This window comes from Sinohyriopsis cumingii, chromosome 13 (genome assembly GCF_028554795.1).
Source record: "Sinohyriopsis cumingii isolate HCF-2022 chromosome 13, ASM2855479v2, whole genome shotgun sequence".
In the NCBI taxonomy this organism is placed as follows: Eukaryota; Metazoa; Mollusca; class Bivalvia; order Unionida; family Unionidae; genus Sinohyriopsis; species Sinohyriopsis cumingii.
The window spans coordinates 58,974,194-58,997,721 of record NC_142973.1 but is presented as its reverse complement, the minus strand read 5'-3'; the positions used below and the strand labels follow the sequence as shown (position 1 = coordinate 58,997,721).

The window sequence follows — 23,528 nt, the reverse complement described above, 5'->3', positions numbered from 1 at the left end:
ATTATTTTGGGGTTGCTATACTCTGACAGTATCCTAAATCTAGGATAGATAAAACAAATTCTACACAATACTTGTCATTCATACAGGTCAAATTCTAAGTTTGTCTGACGTTGTAGTCAACGTAACGTTCTTATCAAACATCAAGATTTTCACTCATTTTATGAAATGTAGGACGAACAATGTAGCAGTAGATAAAATGAGGTCAGTCTGAGCTAGGCTTGGCGGGTTGTGAACATTTGTCACCCAAAACAGAATAAATAAAGTATGGCCTAAACTGATAGAGGCAGTATTTGCAAACTTTTTGATTGTACCAGATATATTTATGCAGAATTTTATATCAATGACAGAAACAAATTCTAAACTCTTCTTGGTTTTCATGAAAGATTTATAATGGATATATGTTTGTGCTTGTAAAATGTATGTCCGTTACCTGTTCTTATTCATCTCTCCATTTTGAGTAATGCCTATACATATCCATGCTTTTATGTTTTCTTTCAATTGTGCAATCTCTGTGTGCTATTATTGATAGGTTTGTAGGGATCATGAAGGTGATAAGAAATGGTAGCCCTTTTACAAAGGGGATGTTAGGTATAAATGGGGAAAAGGCGGTTTCACTTTGTTTATAAAAGATGGATAGTAGGTGTAATTTTAGCAACGAATTTTCCATCTTGTCCCCAGAGAGACCCATTTCACATGTTTTACATTTCCTTTACCCATGTTGGTATGCATGCCCATAATTGACAAACCAATGGACATTTCCAGTATTACGGTTTCCTATTGAAACCATTATGACCCATAATGTTAAGTATATTGGACGTATTTAACATTACATTTTCATTTCCCATTGCAGACCAGAGTCCCACCATGTTCAATGCCCGTTAGAGATCATCTGGTCAAGAAGCCCACAGAATTACCACCTCAGTGTAATTCCAGTTCGAGACCTTGGGCACCCACAATGTTAAAGCAATGAACCTTTAGAACAATAAATTGCCAATCTTGTCGTCACAGTGACCCATCATGTTAAACATATGGACCTATTTAACATACTATTTCTCCATGCCGCTATAAACTCACAACATTGTTCCTGTAATCGTACATCATTTTAAACTGTTAACATTTTCTTAACATTACATTTCCACTTCTCGCTAAAAAGTCCTCAAAGATGGCTAACTAATGTTAACCTTCGGATTTTACCCAAACGCAATACGTAAATATACCATACATGTAAGTGCTAACTCTTCAATTGGGCTTTTATTTAGTTTTTCAAGAATACTTTATATTTTCAGTCGTCATTGAAATATGTCATTTCACAGAGAAATTGCTTGCATGTTGTTTGTAATTACTTTTTACACTTGACAAAGTCAGCCAATGTTATGCTCAGTCTGAATCTTTCTTTCAAGGTATTCTACAGATTTATGTCACAAACTTTCTACTTTCTGATGTTTAGTGTCCCCTATGCAAAACGCAACTTGAATTAAAGTCAATCAAATCCATCCCTTTAAAGTTTAAGGAATACCATAAACGGTATGATATACCGTATACATTTTGATGACCTCAGTCTGATACGTTTTCTTTTTCATTTCCTAATGTTAACTGAACATATTTAAAACGGTATTTGTTTGCTTTTTGGGGTTTTGTGTGTTTTAAGCCATTTATGTCAGCACACGACAGGCTATAAACGGCGGCCAGTATATTGGTGGAGGAAAAAAACCGGGAAATCCCCGAGAAGAACCACCGACTCGTTGGAAGCTATTGCCAAGCTTTCTCACATACCCAGATCCGCCAAGTCTGAGACTCCAACCCAACGCAGACAAATGTGAGATAAGTGAATGATCTGTACAGGCGAGCGCCCTGGATCACTCGGCCACCATGGGCCCCCTTTCAAAAGGGTAGCACTTTATGTCAGTTAGATCAGCGATCCAAACTTCAGGCCTGTTTTATGGTTAAGGAACCAACCATTTATTTAGATGGTAAAGGAGAAAGGGAGGCAAAATTCCCGGTCGCTCTTTTGATTAGAAATATATATTCACTGTGACCTTCTCCTGCAACCTATCCTCTCCGCCACAAAACCTGCCCACCCCAACCACCCGATTTATTTATACACTCATCATTATCAGGTAAAGAAATGCCCACGTATTCAATAAAACCCAAACAGGACGTTTCCGTTCAAAACAAAATCCGAGCTCTCAGCTCATTCAAAAATGAATGACCCGTGTCGGAACTTTTAGATCATTTAGTCTCACCAGATCTACTCCTTATCACTTATGATTCATGTCTTATCTGTACAGTTCTAACGTTTATATTATATACTAATCGATAAGGTCGGTTCTTCTGGATTGATTACAAGAACCTGGAGTTATGCAGATGCTCAAACTTCCTTTGCTGATTTTGGCTGTAGCCCTATGTGTAGGGGTTAGGGCTTATGTGTCCCCTAAATTTGACCTGTGTCTCTGCACCAAGAACAGTGCCCTTGTTTGGAACTCTGGTTTGTATACATTAATTATTTAAAAGAATAAATTCGTATTTAATATACCAATAGTTTAAATTTTTTAGATTCCTGGCGTATTTAATAGTCGGGTATTTTATCAGACACCGCACATAATTGTCTTTATTGAAAGAAGGTGTAATGCTAACTGCTAGACATACTTTAGAGAAAACATTGTATCCCCTAGAGTCACCATCTTTAACACATGTAATATTCTGGAGGTGGACTAAGGCGTATTCCGCAAACATGAAATAGTTCAGAAAGGTAATTGCAAACCATTTCTAATAAAGTGGTATCTTTACTGTATGACTTGGTCAAACACTGACTCTACGTTATTGTAAAAGATCTATTAGAAACTGTAATAACAATATTCCTCTCTGATATCTAAATTTCAAAAAAGGGGTGGCTTTTATGGGAATAAGAAAACGGTATTTTCTAAATATGATTATCGGCTCAAAGATAGCGTTTTATATGTACAGTATTTGAAAAGGGACATTTAAAAATGAAACAGAGTTAATTTATCAAATTAACCAAGCTGGTTATTGTCATATGACCTGTAATTGTCCTCTTTCCTTTGAATTTGATGACAGTAAATTTGAAAAATTATAAAAGGCGACGAAATATTGTTAAAAAAAGTGTATCCATATTCAGCAGTTTTATTATTATTATTATTATTATTATTATTATTATTAATAAAATAAATAAAGATAGATAGATAGATATAACATCATTATATACTCTGGATTCATTAATATCATGCTTTTAACATCCATAGAAGATGATACTTCCGGTGTACAAAACAATATTGACTGCTTCATAGTATCTGGGATATTTCACAGAGACTTCTTCTTGACATTCAGTGGGGATGAAGTGGTAAGTTCTAGAAAATATTTATCAGATACAGTGTCATTGAATTGCACGTACATGTACTTGCATCATTCATATTTAAAAAATCGGGATACATTAAACTATATCAAGATATTTCTCGTTGAAATAGGAAAATTCATTTAAACGTTTGCAACAATTGCCGAAGGTATCAAGTGCAAGCTGATCTAAATTTGTAATGACACGTAATGGTGGAATAATCAGTCCATACTTATTCAATTCTTTATATATTTCCTTCAATTTTCAACAATGTATTAATCGAATGGATTGATTATAGGTCCATATGCCCAAAACCTATCTCACGTATGTTAGACATTCACTTGGACACAGCATGTAGAAATATAAGCATAGGTTACGATGCGGTTTGTAACATTAGTTGCATTTGAGTAAAATGACTGGGATTTTTTTATAGTGCAAGTGACCTTTCAGAACCGGTCGAATTGTACCTGTTTGGTTTGCCACCCTACCTCAAAGCCAACAGGCTTAATTCAATAAATAGTTTATTTCCTGTTTAGGTGCTAGTGCTGCTCTCTGTTGAATGCAAGTAGCATTATGGACTGGTTAGCAAATCTTCGATAAAAGAAAAGAAAAAAGCAATATCTTACAAACAACAATGCAATAAAAATAGCAACACCTTAAAGAAATGACAAACGTTACACCATTTTAATAAATGTCTCTTTTCTGTGTGATTTGCTCCAAAAAGCAATTCATCACACAAGACAATGGACTTTAAAAAAAGTGTAGCAGCAGGGAGGGTGAACCCAACAACTTTTTAGGAGGATTTTTTCGCGAAAAAAAGTTTCCTACAAAAAACGAAAATGTAAGGTCAATAATACCAAACCGAAGCCTCTAACCGACCAAGACTTCTCTAATTGGGTTAGCTCGTTTTGTTATTTTATCTTTGACGTTTGTGTTTTCGTTTTTTATGTGACTTTGTTTACCCGTCGGACACTCAATGTTTGTTGTCTTCCTCCCTGTTGATATGTGTGTGGCTTAATTAAATCACAATGGTATCAATAATAATGCTAACTATGGAATGTCACACAGCTAAACTAGCTTGACAGCGACTAGAGGCAATTAAGAAATATCTCTCCGTCCTTGATTCTGTCAAACAACAACTACATGCGCGTCAGGGGTCTCAGATGGAATTTATAGAAGGTACAGAACAGTTTTTTAAATCATTTGTCGAACCAGCCAAGACAATTGTTACAACAACTAAAGCATCACAAAAAGCTCTTGAGACATTGCCTGTTGATAGTGTTGGGCGTCTTCAAGCAACAAGACCGCCACCCCAGCAACCTCCTCAATCAAAACCTGAAGTTCAACCACAACCTGAACCTCCAAAAGCTAGAACCAAGATAATAGATAAATTTACGGCCTAAGGTATTGCCGCTATCCATGATCCAGACCAAATAATTAATATTTCAGCGTTTGGATATCGTGATAGAGATATATCACGTCGTTACTGATACTTCGCAGATCAGATCTGGGGAAGTTTTTAATCAATTTGACATTTTTAAACAGGCAGTAGGTGAGTATACTGAACGAAGATGACACGAAATGAGACAAAGAGAAGAAAAGCGGAAGAAGCAACTTGAGAAATCAAGAGCAGAAAGGAAATCAACCTTAACAACAAGTAAGAAAAAAGCAGACTGAACAAAAAGTAAGAAAAAAGATACAGATCCTGGCCCCAGTGCCAGTGGAAATGGTCATGCTATTGACAAAATCTATGAAGCAGAGGAAGCAGAAGAAAAATTATATAAGCTACAAGAACCAGTAAAACAAAAACACATAAAAAGTAGCAGAGGAAATAACAACAAAACAAGAACATCTTAAGAAGAAAAATCGACGAGTATCTACAACAATCAGTAACAAACGAAAAAAATGGAAGTGATCTTTCCAACGGTGGCCTTGATAAACTCAGTCCCAGTAATGTCCTTGCTGATGTTGAAAGACTTGTTACGTTTATAGCTCTTTAAAACAGCAGCAAGAAAAGAGTGAAGACAACAAGCTTTGTAAAATTTAACAAATAATTCATTTCCCTAGAAAAACAAGGTAAAAATGATAAAAATAACTTACGGTTCTACGAATCAAATCCAAAATTAATCCAAGAATAATCCAAGAATTGAAAACTAAAAGTCCTAGTAGTAAAAATTCGTAATAAAACAGCTCTAATCCCAATGAAATCCAAAATGGAAGGCGATGATGTCAACAGTTCTTTGTTGAATCACAGAAAATAATATTCCAGTGTTTGAATTCTGTGTAAATTTTGATAACTGTTCTCGTCCAAGAATTATTTTAGAGCACAAATATTTCCAGGGAAATATAATCTCTAGAAAAATCAAAAATTTAACTCAAATGGGACACAATAAAACACCTTTTAAGTGTCAATCGTTTAAAACCCGACTGCCCAAATTCTCTATAGAAAACAGTTATACAGCAGCAGGGGGGGCGAATCGGACATTTTGTCCAATCGTTATTTTGCTTAATTATTACTTTCTGCACTCAACGATCTAGTGTCGTCAGCGCCTGGTAAAAAAAAAACGACGAAGTCGTTGGGGGATCGTCCAATCGTCATTTGGTTTAATTAACACCTTCTGCGCGCTGATCCCCAGCGTCGTCAGCGTCCGGTAAGCACATCGACGACCGCGTCGATGTCATTGCCCCCTCTGCTGCTATGATCTTACAATGAAAATTATTTACAACTAACCGAATATTTGGTCAAGCCCGATACGATATCGTGTCCGAGGATCATGTAAATTTATCGTTACGAATCCATGTGGGGTCGACTGAGCATGACTAAAAAAGTTTCGAAAAACATTAAAGTCCATGTCACCGCCGCACCATGTCTGCCAAATATTTCGTAGCGTGTGTGTATCAACGCCGTTGAACACAGCAAGAATATTACAGTTGTCTCTAATTACTTTTGGAATCTGAGTGTATCGTTGAGTGACATATATCACGTCAGTGTTTTTATGCCTGCCTCTGGAAAATATCCTAGCTGGGTTTTTTTGATTGTCTAACATAACATCATCGTACACGACTAGATTGTTAACGTCGCCATCAATATCATCAATACCCGGTGCATCATTGATATCCGTAATAAACTCAATAACATTTTTTTTAGCGATCGCTGATGCATTCTCGTTGAAATCTTTCAACACCTCGTAGCATCGTTGATCATCTACGCTAGGAGCAACCAAATACAACTTATCCCACTTCATCCATCTCATTATTAAATTGAGTAACAATTGCGTCTTGCCGGATCCAGATGGTCCGATGATAATCATCCGGATCGAGTTTGGTAACGCTGCAACATGCTTAACTGGTTCTCTTGTTTTAGTCGCCGAAAAATCAATTATATTCATATCTCTATACATAAATTATGGATCTATATTGTGTGAAGTGTAGAGTACGTACTGGCACAAATGATATGACAACCGCTACAACAAGAAATAACAGATCGGCCCTTACTGGCAAGTGTGTACAATGCGGTACAAAGAAATTTAGATTTATTTCTATTAGACCCGGAGATGTTTTAAAAAAAAGCGAGGAGGTGACATCGCAGCCAAATTGGCAAAACTCCCCGGAACACCGTGGGCAAAGTATCCAGGAGAAAAACACCTCCCAGGATATAACTACTGTGGCCCCGGAACACGATTAGATATTAGACTCGATGATCAAAATCAGCCCAAACCCGGTGAGTATCCAATAAACGCTATCGATAAGGCGTGTCATGCTCATGATGTTGCTTACAAAAGTAGCGATCTGCAACAGCGTCATATCGCGGATGTAAAATTAATTCACGCATTAAATGCTATTCCTGATAAATCCGTCAAAGAAAAATTGGCCTCATGGTTGGTAAAATCGGCTATGAAAGGTAAATTAATGATTGGAAGCGGAGCTTCTGGCGCTGGTAATTGAAAACGATAGCGTTTATAATAACAACATGGAATCCATCTATTATTCTCCGAGAGGATACTGGAAGGGGAAGGCCGCAATTGGTAAGCTTGCAAGCGCTGCAAAGGTAACAAAGGCCACTGCGGCTAATTGGTTATCCAAACAGGCTATATGGCAAATCTATCTACCACCGCCTAAACAAATCAACTTCTCGCGCTTTGATGTCAGCGTACCTAATGAAGTTCATCAGGCTGATATACTATTTTTGCCGCATGACAACGGTTACAAATACGCGCTAACCGTAGTTGATGTTGCGAGTCGATACAAACAAGCGGAGCCGTTAAAAACAAAGTCGGCAACTGAAGTAGCCGCTGCGTTTGAAAGAATTTATCGAAGAGGCCCTCTGCGCTGGCCAAATCTATTACAAGTTGATCCCGGTAGTGAATTTCGCGGCGCTGTTTTATCAACGCTGAAACATCATAGCGTCGCGATACGACGAGGTCATACTGCGCTACATCGTGATCAGGCAATTGTTGAACGATTCAATCGGACTCTCGCTGAACGGTTATTTGGATATCAATACGCGAAGGAATTCATCCAAGAAAAACGATCTCGTGAATGGGTCAAAAGGTTGCCAGGCGTAATTGTAGCGTTAAATAACGAGATTACCCGAGTAATCAACATGAAGCCCAGCGACGCGATTAAATACGAGTATATACCCAAAAGATCAAAAATAAATAGCGTTTCCAAGCCGATTCTTGGCGATGTCACTGTTAGATATCTATATGAACCAGGAGAGCTTGAAGGCGGTAAAAAAAGAGCTACTGATCCTATTTGGAGTGTTACCACACATAACATATCAACGATAACACGATCAACTGGTAGACCACCGATCTATAGACTGGATTCAACTGCTCCTCAGCGCGGATTTACACGCGAGCAACTACAAGTGATACCTAACGATACTCAACTGCCCCCACGTGGTCTTAACTAGCGCCGTTGCGTCTATTGCACTCAAGACAGGTCAACCTCACATTGTTTTTGACATGACCGAGACTGTTATCGATCCTATCCACGGTAAATTGGCGAGTGTCTTTATCCGAATAACGCCAACTCATTATACAATTGCAACTCGCGCAGTGATTATTCTGTTGTTGTCGTAGCGAGATTATTAATTCGGCATCAATATCAAAACGCCGCTGTTTTTTTTTATCCTGTTGGCGGTAACCCGAGAGTTTTCTATCAATGACGCTTGCATCGATGGTGACTTTGTCGTTGGTGACTCCGTCACTGACCTCGTCAACAACAATTCTTCGAAGCTGATTTATCCTTCGTACTCTGGACACTGCAAGATAGACTAGATTCGACCATTCGATGCGATTATCAACTATCCAAACAATTGTGTCCGTGATGGTTAGTCCCTGCGAGGAATGTATTGTTGTTGCGTATCCTAGCGTCCACGGGGATTTATCAGCACGTAGCGCGTCCTCGACGACGCTGATATCAACGAGCACGATATCATTCAGCACGAGAATTTGTTTTTTTGTCCCCGACGCTGTCGGGGCTGGAATTTCAACTTCAATGTTCTGCCGCCGTGTGTCCGCGGGTCTATAACATAACGGCACTGGACGCGTTGGAAACTTTTCCTTATGCAACGTAAACAACTTCCGCTGAAGTGTGTCTCTGACTATCTTTCTACTCGCTACAATCAAATCGTTTGGTCTCCATGTTTCCCAGAATTCATTCAACGGCGTTTCCGGAATCACCTCGCGGATTATTTCACACTGAACTCTATCCGGCTGTAATCTGATTAGTTTTTTAACCTCGCGCAGTTGTTCATCAAGTGCTCGGTAATCAGTATCGGTTTCTTCATAATAGTCCACAAAACCCCTTAACCAATCATGTGGACCCTCGCCGACAAATGGTGGTGGTTGGCCATGGTCCCCACACATGATTACCGCTGTATTCGCGCGCAGCAACCACTCAAGAAACATTTGTAAAGTATCTAACGAAACAGTACATATCTCATCCCAGATGATAACTTCAGGAATAAATTTTTCACCCATTCGATCAGGAGTCCACTCACCGCCGCTGTATCGAAAAAAGCTGTGATAAGTAACGGCGTCAACATTTCGTTGTTTTATCTCTCGCGCTAGTCTATGGGTCGGTGTAAGCACGATTATACTTGCCCGCGTTCGAAATAATTCAATTGCCCGAGTCGTCTTTCCTGACCCGCCACAGCCGCTTAAATAAACCGTCTTGTGTCTACAAATTGGATCAGAACACGATGGTGCATTAGACCATTCTGACAATTTATCACCGCGTAAGTAGTTGTTCTCAACGGTGACATCTGCTGACGGGGAATAATCGCGTCGTATTTCATTTTTAATTCTCCATGTACCCCAACTCTCGTCCGGACTAGTAAACTCGGCTACGTTTCCCTTATACGCTACGTCAATATAAAACGAATCAACTGCTACTCTAACCGCGGTATCGGGGAATCTATTTATCATCGAGAATAAATTGATAGCGGCATAACCCAGCATAGACGCCCTCAAATGCGGGTATGCTGGGCTGTCTCCATCGCTGTAGGTAACAACTGTACCCAACCTCGTTCCATTGGACAAGAAAGCTGTTTTGCAGTTCACGTATCTATTTTTTGCCACTGCGTCCTTGATTACGAAATCATATTCTGCGTCATCTATAATCAGCCGTGAGCAATATCGTTTGTAGTCGCAGTTTTTTCCACCTTGTGTGAACTTACCGATTATTCTTCTACCGAGATCTTTTGCCTCGCGGTTTCGTTGGTTAAATATCCTCCTGGACCATTCGATGATATATTCCTCGTCGGCATCAATGTTTTTTCTGGATTCGTCAATTATGCTATCTAGACGCTCCGGTTCTGGTAACCAGACTTCAGTCTGTGCCCGGTATGATATAATCGCGTCACTGACAATCAACGAAACTAGCATGCTACAATCAATCATATACCGTAGCAGCGCTATTGGCAGCCACTTCTTTTCAGCCATGTGTCTACCGATCCAAATATAGCAACAGCGATGGAGTCCTGCCGCGAATTCAAATGATACTATGCGAGCGAATCCGGTTAAATCAAAATCAGGCAGTGGTCCATTAATAGCAACACGAGTCATTTCATGACTGGGGTGTCCAAATCGTCTAAAGTACTCGGCGGCGGATCCATACCCGAGAAAACTCGCTGGATAACAGGCAACCATATCAACCGAGATCATAGCGTCGCGGTTGTATTCAGTGTTCCATAATCCACCGTGATAATACTCCAAACAACTGGATTGTACATCCGGCAGAAATTCCTTGCGCGTTGGTCTCCACGCATTTTTCCTTGCTGCAACATGAGCCGCAACCGATGGAATCGTAAAACAATTTGTTAGCAGTTGTTCATCATGCTCCTCAAATTCTATGGCGGTTTTTTTCATCCTGTTGTGAAATGCTTCAGTGCGATATAATTCACCGTTTGGCCTTACAAACTGATCAAAGGTATCCGCATCGTTTTCAGCGCTGCGAAGTAACCACACTGATACAGGGTCGTTTTTACACAAGTAGGCAATAGCATCAAATAGTTTCCTCTCCGCGAGAAAACCGTCCTTGGAGAATTGTTCTCCCAGGAATTCTTCGGGTATATACTTTACTGTTCTATTCCGTGGAAATATTGTGATCACGGGCGTCCATGCGTGTTCGTTATGATCGATAATTTTGATTGGGGCTCCCTTTGATTTGTACTTTGATTCGTGTAATACTTCACCGGTTATCGTTGTAACGGTTATTGGAAATCTCAGCGATGTTTCTAATCTCGCTATGTCGCTGATGGTCGCTCCACGCTCTTTTACGGTTAGTTCCCACTGGTTGATTTTGCTACGTCGTAAATCAGTCAATTTGTTTCCTCGACATGCATTTGTAAAATGCTCTATTATTCGTTCTGCTACACAATTTATCCCCGTTGACTGTTTCATCGGTTTCAGTTTTCCGATATCAGGTTTCTTATTTAACGGGTATATTCCATAAACAACTGCTGTTTCAGGATACGCTCGTTCATAGTATGGTCTGTCAATTCCGGTTAACAACCCCGGCTTGGAGTCGCGGCTGACAGTGACTGTTTTCTTGTCGCTGAAAACTGGTTCAAATTTATCACGTATGATCCAATCGCCTGATTCCACCCGGACAATGAATTTTACTCTGAAGAAATACCTTTTACTGTCAAGTTGTGATATTATCATTGCTGCGCGGTTGTCGTTCATGGTAGCATCAACAACACCATCAATTCGAAATGTTGACCAACTATGAGATGCACCATCACGTTTGAATTCATTGATACAATCGCGTATTTTATTCAACAGGGTTTTATCGTTTATTAACGCTTTTGGTGTGTCCTTGAGGACTCTATCGAGATTGAACTTAATATTTTTCCAGGGCTTAATTACTGCTAATCTCTCAAACTCATCCATATAATTAAAACAAGTATTTAAATGAAAGAATATAGTATAATGAATCACTGCAAATGGTTGATGATTGGGTCGACAACCCCGTGCAATAAATCATGTAGAGGTGAATTCTGCGGGTATCATTTACAAAGCGTTCGTAATGGTTCTCTTGGCCCCCTCCCGTGCTTGGTTTGTCACGTCGGTGTAAGAGGAAAATCGCAGTTGTGTATTAATTGTGGCGGAAAGCGATACAGGGAACTAAAACGCTATTATGACAAGCGAATTAAAAACGCCGTCATTGACCCCACCGCCGATTTCGTCATTAAAACCCCCCAAGACTACGTTGAAAGATTCATAATTAAACCAAATAATAAATTAGACAAGTAGTATTATTATACAAATGGACCAAGAATTTCAGCCGCATCCCCTGGTCGTCAATTACGAGGCATCTCGCGACGGCATTGTTAGAAATCGTAGACTGAAGAAGCCGGTTGGATGGAAAAATAATCAGGGGTATTTGATGTTTGGTGCCGGAAAAAAGAAGTATTATGTTCACAGGATTGTATTTGAAGCATTCAACGGATTAATCGAAAATGGGCTTGTGATTGATCATATTAATAATAATAAGACTGATAATTCTCTTACAAACTTGCAAGCTATCTCGCAAAGTCAGAATACCAAAAAAGGCCAAACCGGTAAATACCCAAAGAAAGCAAAACCCGTAAAGTCATTTGATACAACAACTCACGAGGAAAAAATATTTCAGTCGATGAATGAGGCAGGAAAATATTTTGACATTTATATCGCCTCAATACGATTTGTTGCAGAAGGAATACAGAATTCAGCGATCTCAAAAAAGACCGGGCATAGAATTCGATTTTCATATATAACAGAAATCAGCGAGTGATGAAGTCACCGGCGCCTATGGCGCTGACGAGGTCACGTCTAACGAATTATTAAACACCTTCGGAATTGATACACGGGGTTTCATTTTTCTTTTTATTTAAAAACAAGATGTTTTATAAGAATAATGAATATCGAAGACATCAATAATATATTAGCCGAGATTTCAAAATTAAAAAATCAAGGAATTGAATTATCTGATGGTCTCGACAGTGAAAAAATATTATCCGATTATGAGATTATTAACGAACAGTCGAAACGGGGGCGTTTTACCCTGGCCCGCGAGTATTTTTTTATAAAACGATTACAACATACGATTAATGAGAACCTGTACCACAATGACGCAAATGCATTCATTGGACTATTCACTGCCGTTGAAATAATACGAAAAAAACTCGGACGTGTTTATGAACGACGCCGGGAGATTTCTAGTAAGATCAAAAACATTAGAAGGATTATAGACGAAAACTCCGTGGAGCCCCCGATGGTACACTCGGCGGAAAATTAGAAAATTGCGGATCAATTTACAATAATGGTAGGTGAATCACTTACTACTCGGCTAGCCAGAGAGCGGCTAGCAGCGCTTAGAAAGTTTATACCGTTACGAGACAGAGTGAGAGAGAAACTTCAAACGCGACAACAAATGCAAACTGATTTTGCTGTTGGAAGTGAACAGTTATTTGCCCCGGTAACTAAAGCGACTAAGGATGTTACGGCGGTAACTGTACCCGTTCTTGGTGCGCTTGAAAAGATAGCGGCAGAGACAAAACAAACAAAAAGGTCTTTAGAAACACTCCCTGCAAAAATAGCGGCTGCTACAACACGGAGGCCACCACCACTCGCTATAACCGAACCACAAGAACCTTATGTTACAATGGCCGACGAGGAAGAATTAGGTGCTACTGCGAAAGAACCAGAAGAAGAAATACCCGAAGAAACACCAGAAGAAGAAATACCGGAAGAAAAAGAGGGGAATATACCCCGTATTGTACTCAAGAAGAGCACAATAGATGAAATTAGAGGCTTCAGCAACAGGGAAGAATTAATTAATTTTGCTGCCAACAATTTTGCTAAGAGCATACGAGATAAGAAGCATATCAATAGCGGTTACGAGAAAAATATAAAGTCGTTAAAGGACTGGGCAAGAATAGTGTATTTAGCGAGTAAACATAAAGATGCATTACCACATCGTAGTAAATCCGATTACGACGCATTCCACAAGGAAGTTAAGAGTATAACACCAAAAAAAGGAAAAGGATACTCTGTTGGTAAAGAATCCTACGGCGTTACCTGTCCTAATAGTGTTCTCAGTGATATATCACGGCTGGAAGTACTAATCGGAGGAAAACGAGCCGGAAATAACTCTCCGGAAATAATCAATGAGGCCGCTGATATTTGCAAGCGGTTATTTGCAGGCGGTATTATGGACATTAATGCATATCGAACGCTCATAGACGAACTCGTGGATGATTAATTGGAAAACTGGTGTTTTTAATAAGGATGATCATACACTACAACCATGATAAACCAGTACTCGTCTACGTGGTAAACTCGCGATTGCCTATTTACCGCGCGTACTATGGAGATGGTCTCGGTAGCACCATTGCGGGGTTATTTACAAGAATGGCTCCAAAAGTAGCGCCGTTAGCCAAACAATTAGGAATGAAGGCTATTGATGTTATTCGTGATAAGGGTATTAGTGCCATTGGAGATGTTGCCGGAAGGGCGTTTTCTGCCGCACGAGACAAACTAATGTCGTTGGTGAAATCCAAGAGATTTTCAAAAAGAAAACAGAAACCACCGGTAATGCCATCAACGACAGTGATGCCTGCAAATGTCAGTAAAGTAATAAATAACGCCGTGGAAGAAAAACTAGAGTCGTTGGCGACGACTCAGTCGTTGGCGACTTCGCCATCCGCCGATGCGGCAACCAACGCGCTCATGAACGCGATAGCGGGGAGTGGTTTAAATTCAAAGAATTTACGACGAAAACGACGTTGATGGATTTCAATTGAAAACATCAACATGATAAATAATAGAATGTTTGCGCGAACCGCTGATCCCGCGTTTGATATGGACGCCCCAGTGCGCAGGGATGATTCTGTCCGTGATTATCAATTTTATTCTTATTATGCAGCGCAACCCGACCTACGATCGCGAATTGAACTTCAAGTCCAAGATACCAGTAAATATTTTTTGCCGTGTGAAGCGTTTATCGAAATCGAGGGAGAACTCGTGACAAATGCCGCCGATAATGCACCATACGCAGATGACCATCGTGTTCGAGTTGGCTTCGTCAACAACGGTATCATGGCGTTATTTGAGAGCGCCAGATATCTTATTGACGGGCGAGAAATTGAATCAATAGAACGCGAGGTTGATGTTGCAACAACGATAATTGGGTTGGCGAGATACTCGGATGATTATACAAGATCGGCGGGCCCATCTATGATGTTTTCGAAGGACACCACCAATAACGCTGACCATCTTCAGTACGTTAACGTGCTGGCGGAAAGAGATACCGCAGTTGACCCACAGGCTGAAGCAGCCAATCCAGACCGCAGAGCAAGACCAGGCGCTAATTTCAATATTATAAAAAGCACCAACAATGATTACAATCTAGGATTCGCAGCACGAGTAGGAATGTTGCAAGGACCACGCCGACAGTTTTCATGCGCGATTCCACTCCATCACATATTTGGATTCTGCAGAAATGTCAGAAAAGTTGTCTATGGGGCTAAGCATACAATCGCGCTGACGCGAAGGGGCGATGATAACAATGCAATATGGCGTGCTGCTGGCGTCGCTGCCGGTAAAGTCGTTTTAACTAAAATGGCATTGTGGATGCCGGTGCTGACTCCATCAGTTACCACGGAAGCACGATTGTTAGCATTTATGGAACAGGGAGGGAAATCGTTGTTGAGTTGGCTAGCGGTAACAACTGATGCTAAAGAGGATAACGTCGCCGATACGTTTACATGGCACCTGGCGTCAAAACAGGGTGTTTCAGCCCCGCGTCATATATTCATAGCGCTGCAGAATAGGGAACGATTGGGTAGTCAAGAACGCAGCCATATGATATTTGATCAATTAGGAGTCAGGGATGTTTCGCTGAGAATAAACGGACAACAGGAACCATCCGAGGATATACAGCTTAATTACGGCGACAACCATATCGCACGTGTGTATCATCGATTGCTGTCGTATATGGGTCGTGATCAAAACGTCGACACTGGTTTGCAAATATCACAACTTGATTTTAAAAACCTGTATCCGATTTATTATTTTTCGCTGGAACATCTTGATTTAACGAGACAATCCGTCGTTGATATACACTTCCGAGCTCGTATAGCCCCGGGTGGTGTTAATTATAGAGCGGTTGCTGTCATTCTCAGCGATAAATCAATGCTGCTAGAAGGCGTTGGTGGACGAATGAGAATCGTTGATGCGCCAGTGGAAAACATGTAATTGAAAGCACAAAACGCGTTTACAATAAATGTCGTATAGTGTCGTCAGTGTAGAGTTGACTGATGGTCAAGTCAAGAAATTACGATCAAAGTCGGCTAAACAATGCGGAACCACAATAACGCTGAAGCCGTCACAGATGGCAGGTGGTAATCATAAGATATCGTTGACGGCGCGTCAAATAAAACATTTCAATGATGCGATGAAGAATAAAAAGGGTGTTCAAATAGATTTTTCAGCCGCAGCAATTAAAAACATGGAAAGGACCGGTGGGATATTTCCACTGTTAGCTGCGATTCCAGCGTTGATTGCCGCGGCCGCACCAGCAGTGGCTAAGGCGGCGGCGTTAGGAGCCGTTGGTACCGCGGCGGGGATGGCATTGAAGAAGGCAACCGGGAAAGGTTACAAAAAAAAACGACCCGTGGCCGGAAAGGGTCTAAGACTACCGGGAACCCCGTATTCATGGTACTCGGGAAAGGGTCTAAGACTACCAGGAACCGTTTATTGACTCGGGAGTCAATGACTCCCATGTCTAATTTTGATTTAATAGGCGCCGCAAACGCGCTAGCGATAAAAAACTTCAGAGGTGTTTTTATGAGGGATCAATTACCGGCGGCCCCAAGGAATACTGAAACAGGCATAATTAACCTCGATGGGTCCTCCGGAGCGGGAACTCATTGGGTTGCGTACGCGATTGATCCGCGTGCAATCGTCTATTTTGATTCATACGGGTTAGCCCCGCCGAAAGAGTTCATGCGGTATGTCCGGGCGTGTTCAGCCCGGGCGTGTTCAGCCCGGGCGTGTTCAGCCCGGGTTTTTTATTCCACGCTGCCAACACAGCGATTAAGTGACCCACCGATATGTGGCCGTGAGGTATTGAACGTACTCGCGGCGATTTCATCATCGCGGAAACCACCTCATGTGGTTGTAAACGAATACACTAGTGGGGTTGTAGAAGCTCAACGGATTTTAGAGAATAACATTTACAATAATAATGATTGATATCTGGGGGCGACCGGTTTCGGCGCTGAAACAATCCGCGGAAACGACCGCCGCCGACATAAAAAAACTAATTGAGGATGAAATCGCTGATATGTTGAATCTAACAAGTGTTGACCCGGGCGAAATAGTTGTATTTCAAGACCGCCAGGGTAAATTGAAATCCGGTAATATGTCACTGAATGACGTTTTAATACGACAGCGTGATGCCGCCGAGAACGCTATCGCGCTGTATACCAGCGACGGACGACTCAGACCAGGTAAACATATAGTGGAGATAGAGAGAATAATAGAATTAATCCGAGACGGTACTATAAGGTTGAATGAATCCGTGATCGAACTTGACGCGCATGTGAAAAAATCTGCCACCGAGGTGAAAAAATCTGTCACCGATATACAACTCACTACCGCTAGTTTTTTTGGAACCCCGACGGTAACCGAACCGAATCTTGCAACAATAAAAAATACTATTTTGGAGTTTACGACGCTGTCGGGCCAATTTACCTCGTTACGAAAAAATGTTAACAGGATCGATGACAACTTTGATAAATTCCTTGGTAAAAAAAATGCCAAACCGGATGAAATCACAATAACTATAAATGATATCACTGCGTATGGACAGGAAATAGAAACAATCAAAACTGATGTTACAACGATCATAAATAATATGGACACGCATGAACGGGAAATAGAAATAATCGGCGCTAATGTTGCAACGATCATAAATAATGTAGACTCGCATGGACGGAAAATAGAAACAATCAAAACTGATGTTACAACGATCATAAATAATATGGACACGCATACACAGGAAATAGGAACAATCAAAACTGATATTGAAGCGAACAAAAAAAATGTAGACGCATATTGGCGGGGAATAGGATTAATTAAAACTGATGTTGCAGCGAACAAAAAAGGCATAGACGTGCATACATATGAAATAGAAACAATCAAACTTGATGTTGCAGCGAACAAAAAAAGTATAACCGAGAATACACGGGAAATAGAAACAATCAAAACTAATGTTGCAGCGAACAAAAAAGATGTGGACACGCATATCCAGGAAATAGGAACGATTAAAACTGATGTTGAAGCGATTAAAGACGGACTACCGAGAGTAGCAGAGCAATTCGAAAAAATAAAAATCCCTCATGAGAACATCATCAACACAGTATACACAATTCGGCATGGATCATTCGATTGGACTCCTACACAGAATACAGTAAATATCACCGCAACTGTTAAGGGCATTTATCGATTGACACTGGTTTCAATGATGCAGTTTAATATATTATCGTCGAGTTCATCCGGGTTTAACAATACAATATCAACAATTATAGACAAGAACGCAACTGAACAGTTTACAATTTATGCCGTTGATAGAAATCTAGCCCGGGCAAACATTACATGGTATGTGGAATTTGCAGCGAATCTAAGTAATTAAAAACACTAGCTCTTTTAAAATAAAAATGACCACCAAGGAAGTTGAATCAGAGGTATCACCGACGTCACATCAATATCGATTCGATACCGCAAAAGAATTTTCCGCGAACTTGAAAACGCTTTCCGAACAATACCGTGTAAAAATAAAAAAATACCGTCGTAAAATAACCGCCATCGACGCGGTCGTGTACTCGGTGTCGGGTATAGTAGCTGGCGCCGGTGTTATTTTATCCACGGTGACCACGATAACCCCGATCGCTGTTCCAATCGCTGTCTCCGCAATGACAACAGTTGCTGGAGTTGCCAACGCAATCACTAGGAAGATATCATCGTGTTTTCAGAAAAAACTCAACGAGTATACAGTAAAACATCAAATAGTATCCGACGCATACTCGAAATTATCCGGGTTGATCTCGTTATCGATTGATAATTTGTTCGTATCCGATGTTGAATTCTCCACGATGGTCCAGTTATATAGCTCCGCGATGTCAAAAATCGAGGATTTTCAACTGGAAGCCGAAACCACCTGGTTGTTAAAATTAGACACTAAAAACAACGAATAATAATAATGTCGCTGAACCCCGAAGGGTCTCAATTACTTCAGCGGATCGCGGAGAACACCACTCCGGTACAAACAAGTATGATATCGATAACATCAACGAAACCCGAATTCAGTGTGAACTTCCCATCACCGGTTCCAGTAAAGGAAATAGCGCTGGCAAAATTGCGAGTATATCACAGTTGGCCTAATATCCGAGCGGACGCATTTAACGGACAACAACCTAATAACTCGCTGGTTTTTGCACGGACAAATAAACCCGATGGGACCCCAAACTGGGAGGAGGTTACAATACCAACTGGGTCATACCAAATAGAGCAAATCAATAAAGAATTTCAACGCAGGATAAAATCGATCACAGGAAAGGAATCAAAAATCGCTATTACGGTTCATGAACCGACGTTATCGTCGACGATTGAAATAAGCACACCGGGGTATATGGTTGATATTTATAACAGTTCAATAAGAACCATACTAGGATGGCCTGAGAATCCACCCGCGGACACCCCCCCCATCAACTATCCTCAGACACGATAACGGAGATGGTGGTAGGCATATTGCTCCATACAACGTAAATATCGCATCAGTGATAGCGATCAATCTAGTGTGTGATGTTATCGAAGGGAGTTATCAGGTGGATACCAAGCAATCAAATCAAGCTCAACAGGGGTATATCCTTTATTCGTTTTCACCAACAGCCCCTCCGGGATTTTTGATCATTGAGAGTCCGATTAATCCGGTCTATATGCGATGCCATGATCGGTTTTTAACGAGAATTAATTTCAGACTTACCGATCAGTCAAATAACCTAATTGATCTGCAAGAGGAGGAGTTAGTGATCACTCTGTTTGTAAGATCATAGCAGCAGAGGGGGCAATGACATCGACGCGGTCGTCGATGTGCTTACCGGACGCTGACGACGCTGGGGATCAGCGCGCAGAAGGTGTTAATTAAACCAAATGACGATTGGACGATCCCCCAACGACTTCGTCGTTTTTTTTTTACCAGGCGCTGACGACACTAGATCGTTGAGTGCAGAAAGTAATAATTAAGCAAAATAACGATTGGACAAAATGTCCGATTCGCCCCCCCTGCTGCTTATACACTAATTTAAGACGCAAAACAGATTCTTGTATGAAGGACTCATGATCAACCTTCTAGAACAACATAGAAGCTTTCTACATGTCTAATATGACGTACTCCCTGTATGGCCTTGATAAAAAACAATGATTTTTATTCTGGAAAAGAATTAAAAACAAAGTTGTTTACAATAACCCTATACCGGTTTTGAGTCAAGATCAGGAACTAGGTCAACATTAGATACAATGTCTCCATAAATTTGTTTACGTCAACAAAAAATTTAACTCTAATCTAGACAACTTTACAATAGCGTGTAATGAAATACAAAAATTCAAACTAACAAACAATTAAATCAAATCAAATAAAAATTAAATCAAATATACATAACAGACTAGAAATTTTGATTTGCGGAAAACGAGCCGGTAATAATTCCCCAGAAATCATTAATGAATCAGCTGTTTTTGTCAGAGATTATTCACAGGCAGTATCAAGGATGTTAATGTGTCTCGGTCCCTCATTGATGAAATCGTTGATGAGTATTACCGCAGTGATTGAGGGTATCCAATTAGATCAGTGACAAGAAAATAAGATGATTATACATAATGCTCAACGTAGTAGAACCGAAAATCAGACGATGAAGTGGCAACAAAAGAACACGCCACGATCGTAACTGAGATCGATGACCGTTTATTATCCACCGGTGATACAATGACTGTATGGCTAATAATATAATTGCTTGTCTTAGAGAACCAGAATCAAGCGATGACGCTGCATCGAAGAAATACGTCGACAGTATCAACATCCCGATGATGAACTCGTTAATTGCAATCACTGATGCTAATCATGTAACCGCGTTTCTTAGAAACACAAATAGAACCATTAATGAATTTTTGGGAAGTCCAGCAGTCAACGACTTTAAATTCTCTGACATTTAAAAGATTACTGATGATGTAACAAACACAGTAGCGTCTGGATAAGATTATGGACACCACTCAATAAATCCATCAAACATCGCGCTGAGGTTGCTGGTATGTACAGGTTCTCAGTACTCGGCGCTACAACATTTACAATATCTATCACAATTTCACGGCGTTATCCGGTCTTGACTCCTTCTGGATTTATGTTTGTAGTAGTGGATCAAAACGACGAGGAATTATTTGTTTTGGAATCCGAAGAAAAATCTTAGTCTTGTTGTACTATTGGTATATTGAATTAGTCGCTAAATTATAACCTACTTAAAATGGCCCCCAGTGGCCGTCTGGACTAAAGTGCTCACCGTTCTGGAGAACAGTATACGTGGGTTAGAGTCTCAGGCTAACGTGGGTACGTGAGAAAGCCTGTCAGTAGCTTTTCGTGGGTCAGTGGTTCTTCACGGGGTTTTTCAGAGTTCTTTCTCCACCAGTTATACTGGCCGCCATGAATAGCCTATCTTGTGCTGAAAATGGCGTTAAACCCTACAACAACAACAACAACCACCTACATAAAATATATTGAACTACCCAATCCGTTCAACATTTCAGATTCTAGTAAGTGTGTTCGTGGCATATCCAACTGAAAAATAACATTGCGATAGGAATTGCTGATATTCTTAATATCATCGCAAAAAAAAAAATATCAACGTGCGCGGTTGATAAATTACACGAGTATACAATAAAGCTGCATACAGCGACACTAGCATACTCAAAATTATCTTCCTTGATATCATCAGGTCTCAACGATGGAATAATATCAGATCAAGAGTTCACAGAAATCATTAAGCTTTACCATGAGGCAATTTGTGTGTCCGAATCTACGACGAACGATATTAAACCCCAATTTAAATAAATTTAGAATCACTGTTTAATAAATAATAAAGTGGTCAAAAATTACAATGTCATCTCAAGAATTACTACAAAAGATCGTAGCTAATACAACACCATTGAATCATGTTTGATAAATAATAATGTCGTCAAAAATGACAATGTCATCGCAAGAATTACCACAACAGATCGTAGCTAATACAACACCGTTGAAAACCAAAATGATATCAGTAAGCTCAACCAATCCTGAGTACAGCGTTAGGTTTCCAACTGCGATTTCAGCGATGGAAATAGCACTTGCACAATTACGAGTATATCATAGTTGGCCAAATATTAGATCAAACTCATTCGGTGGGTTGCAAGCAGATAATTCACTGGTATTTGCGTATAAAAATAAACCTAATGGAACCCCACGATTGGCAAATTGTGAGTATACATACAGGCAATTATCAGATCGAACAAATCAACGATGAATTCCAGCGCAGAATCAAATATATCAAAGAATCCAAATTAGCTATCACTGTTCACGAACCAATTTCATCGTCCGCGATAGAAACAAATTCTTTAGAGTATATAGTCGATACATATTAGTCGTCGATCTGAACTGTGTCAGGACGGCCATAGATACCACCTCGAGCGCCATAGACGCATATGCCGGAGCCAAAAAGATGCGATTGCAAAAGAGACAAACGAATTTTGTACAGATTCCAGAGTATCGAAAAACATCACCGTGGAGTTTTTTAATATAGGATTATATTTTATTTCGTCTGATGATGCGAGACTTCCTAATATCCCAAAGGAATTATTATAAGACTTTGATTATGACAATGATAACAGTCCAATCGTCAACGTAAAATTTATTAAGTTATTTTCCGACGCAATAACACCTAAGGGTACTCGGTGATCTACAAAGTGTATTTCTCGTGTATAACACAACACTACAAAGATGATACGCGTCAACGGATTATTGAGACAATGCAACATCTAAACCAGATTTATTCAGTTCTCCTATTTGTTAATAAAGTTATCGTCGAAACAGTAATTGCCAACGCCAATGAATTAGTAGTTGATATGCATGATCCTTCCAATAAGACAACACTTAGGCAGTTATTTCTCAAACACTATCATATAAACGAAGACCAATTTCAGAACAATTTTTTATACCCGACTTACTATTTCCCCAGCCACCAATAACAAACGCTGATATCCTCGATGAATATTTTCAACTACTCTTTGCTGTATGGAAAATAATAACACCAACGGCATTGAATAATGTTCATAAGATGCAGGCTCTACAATTGCCAGGTAAAGTTATATCCCTTGACTTTGTCAATTTCCCTGTCTTACAATAGAGTTATATTTCAGTAGTGAGATATCTTTGTATTTCTTTGAAAATAAAGATTTGGTTATATTATGTGCGACATTATAGGAAAAAATTAACCAAAATAAAATATTCCATTTATAAGTGAATATTATTGTAAAATACAAGCAATATAACTCTTAAATCGCTCTATAGTTTACCTGACAGAGTTACCTCCCTTCGTCAAGAGTGT

At 40.0% G+C, this 23,528-nt stretch overlaps 1 protein-coding gene across 2 annotated transcripts in view; it reads left to right on the top strand.

The window, feature by feature from the left end:
* The first annotated feature begins 2,341 nt into the window (after positions 1 to 2,341).
* LOC149785659 (uncharacterized) overlaps positions 2,342 to 23,528 on the top strand; it is a 47,597-nt gene continuing 26,410 nt past the window's right edge. Inside the window, exons 1-2 of one of the 2 annotated variants that reach the window (XM_089931230.1) lie at positions 2,342 to 2,485; positions 3,264 to 3,358. In XM_089931230.1, coding sequence (XP_089787356.1) covers positions 2,359 to 2,485; positions 3,264 to 3,358 — 222 coding nt within the window. In that variant the 5' untranslated portion in view covers positions 2,342 to 2,358. Of the gene's footprint in view, positions 2,486 to 3,260; positions 3,359 to 23,528 lie in introns of both variants that reach the window. The other variant, XM_089931229.1, reaches the window with a different exon arrangement.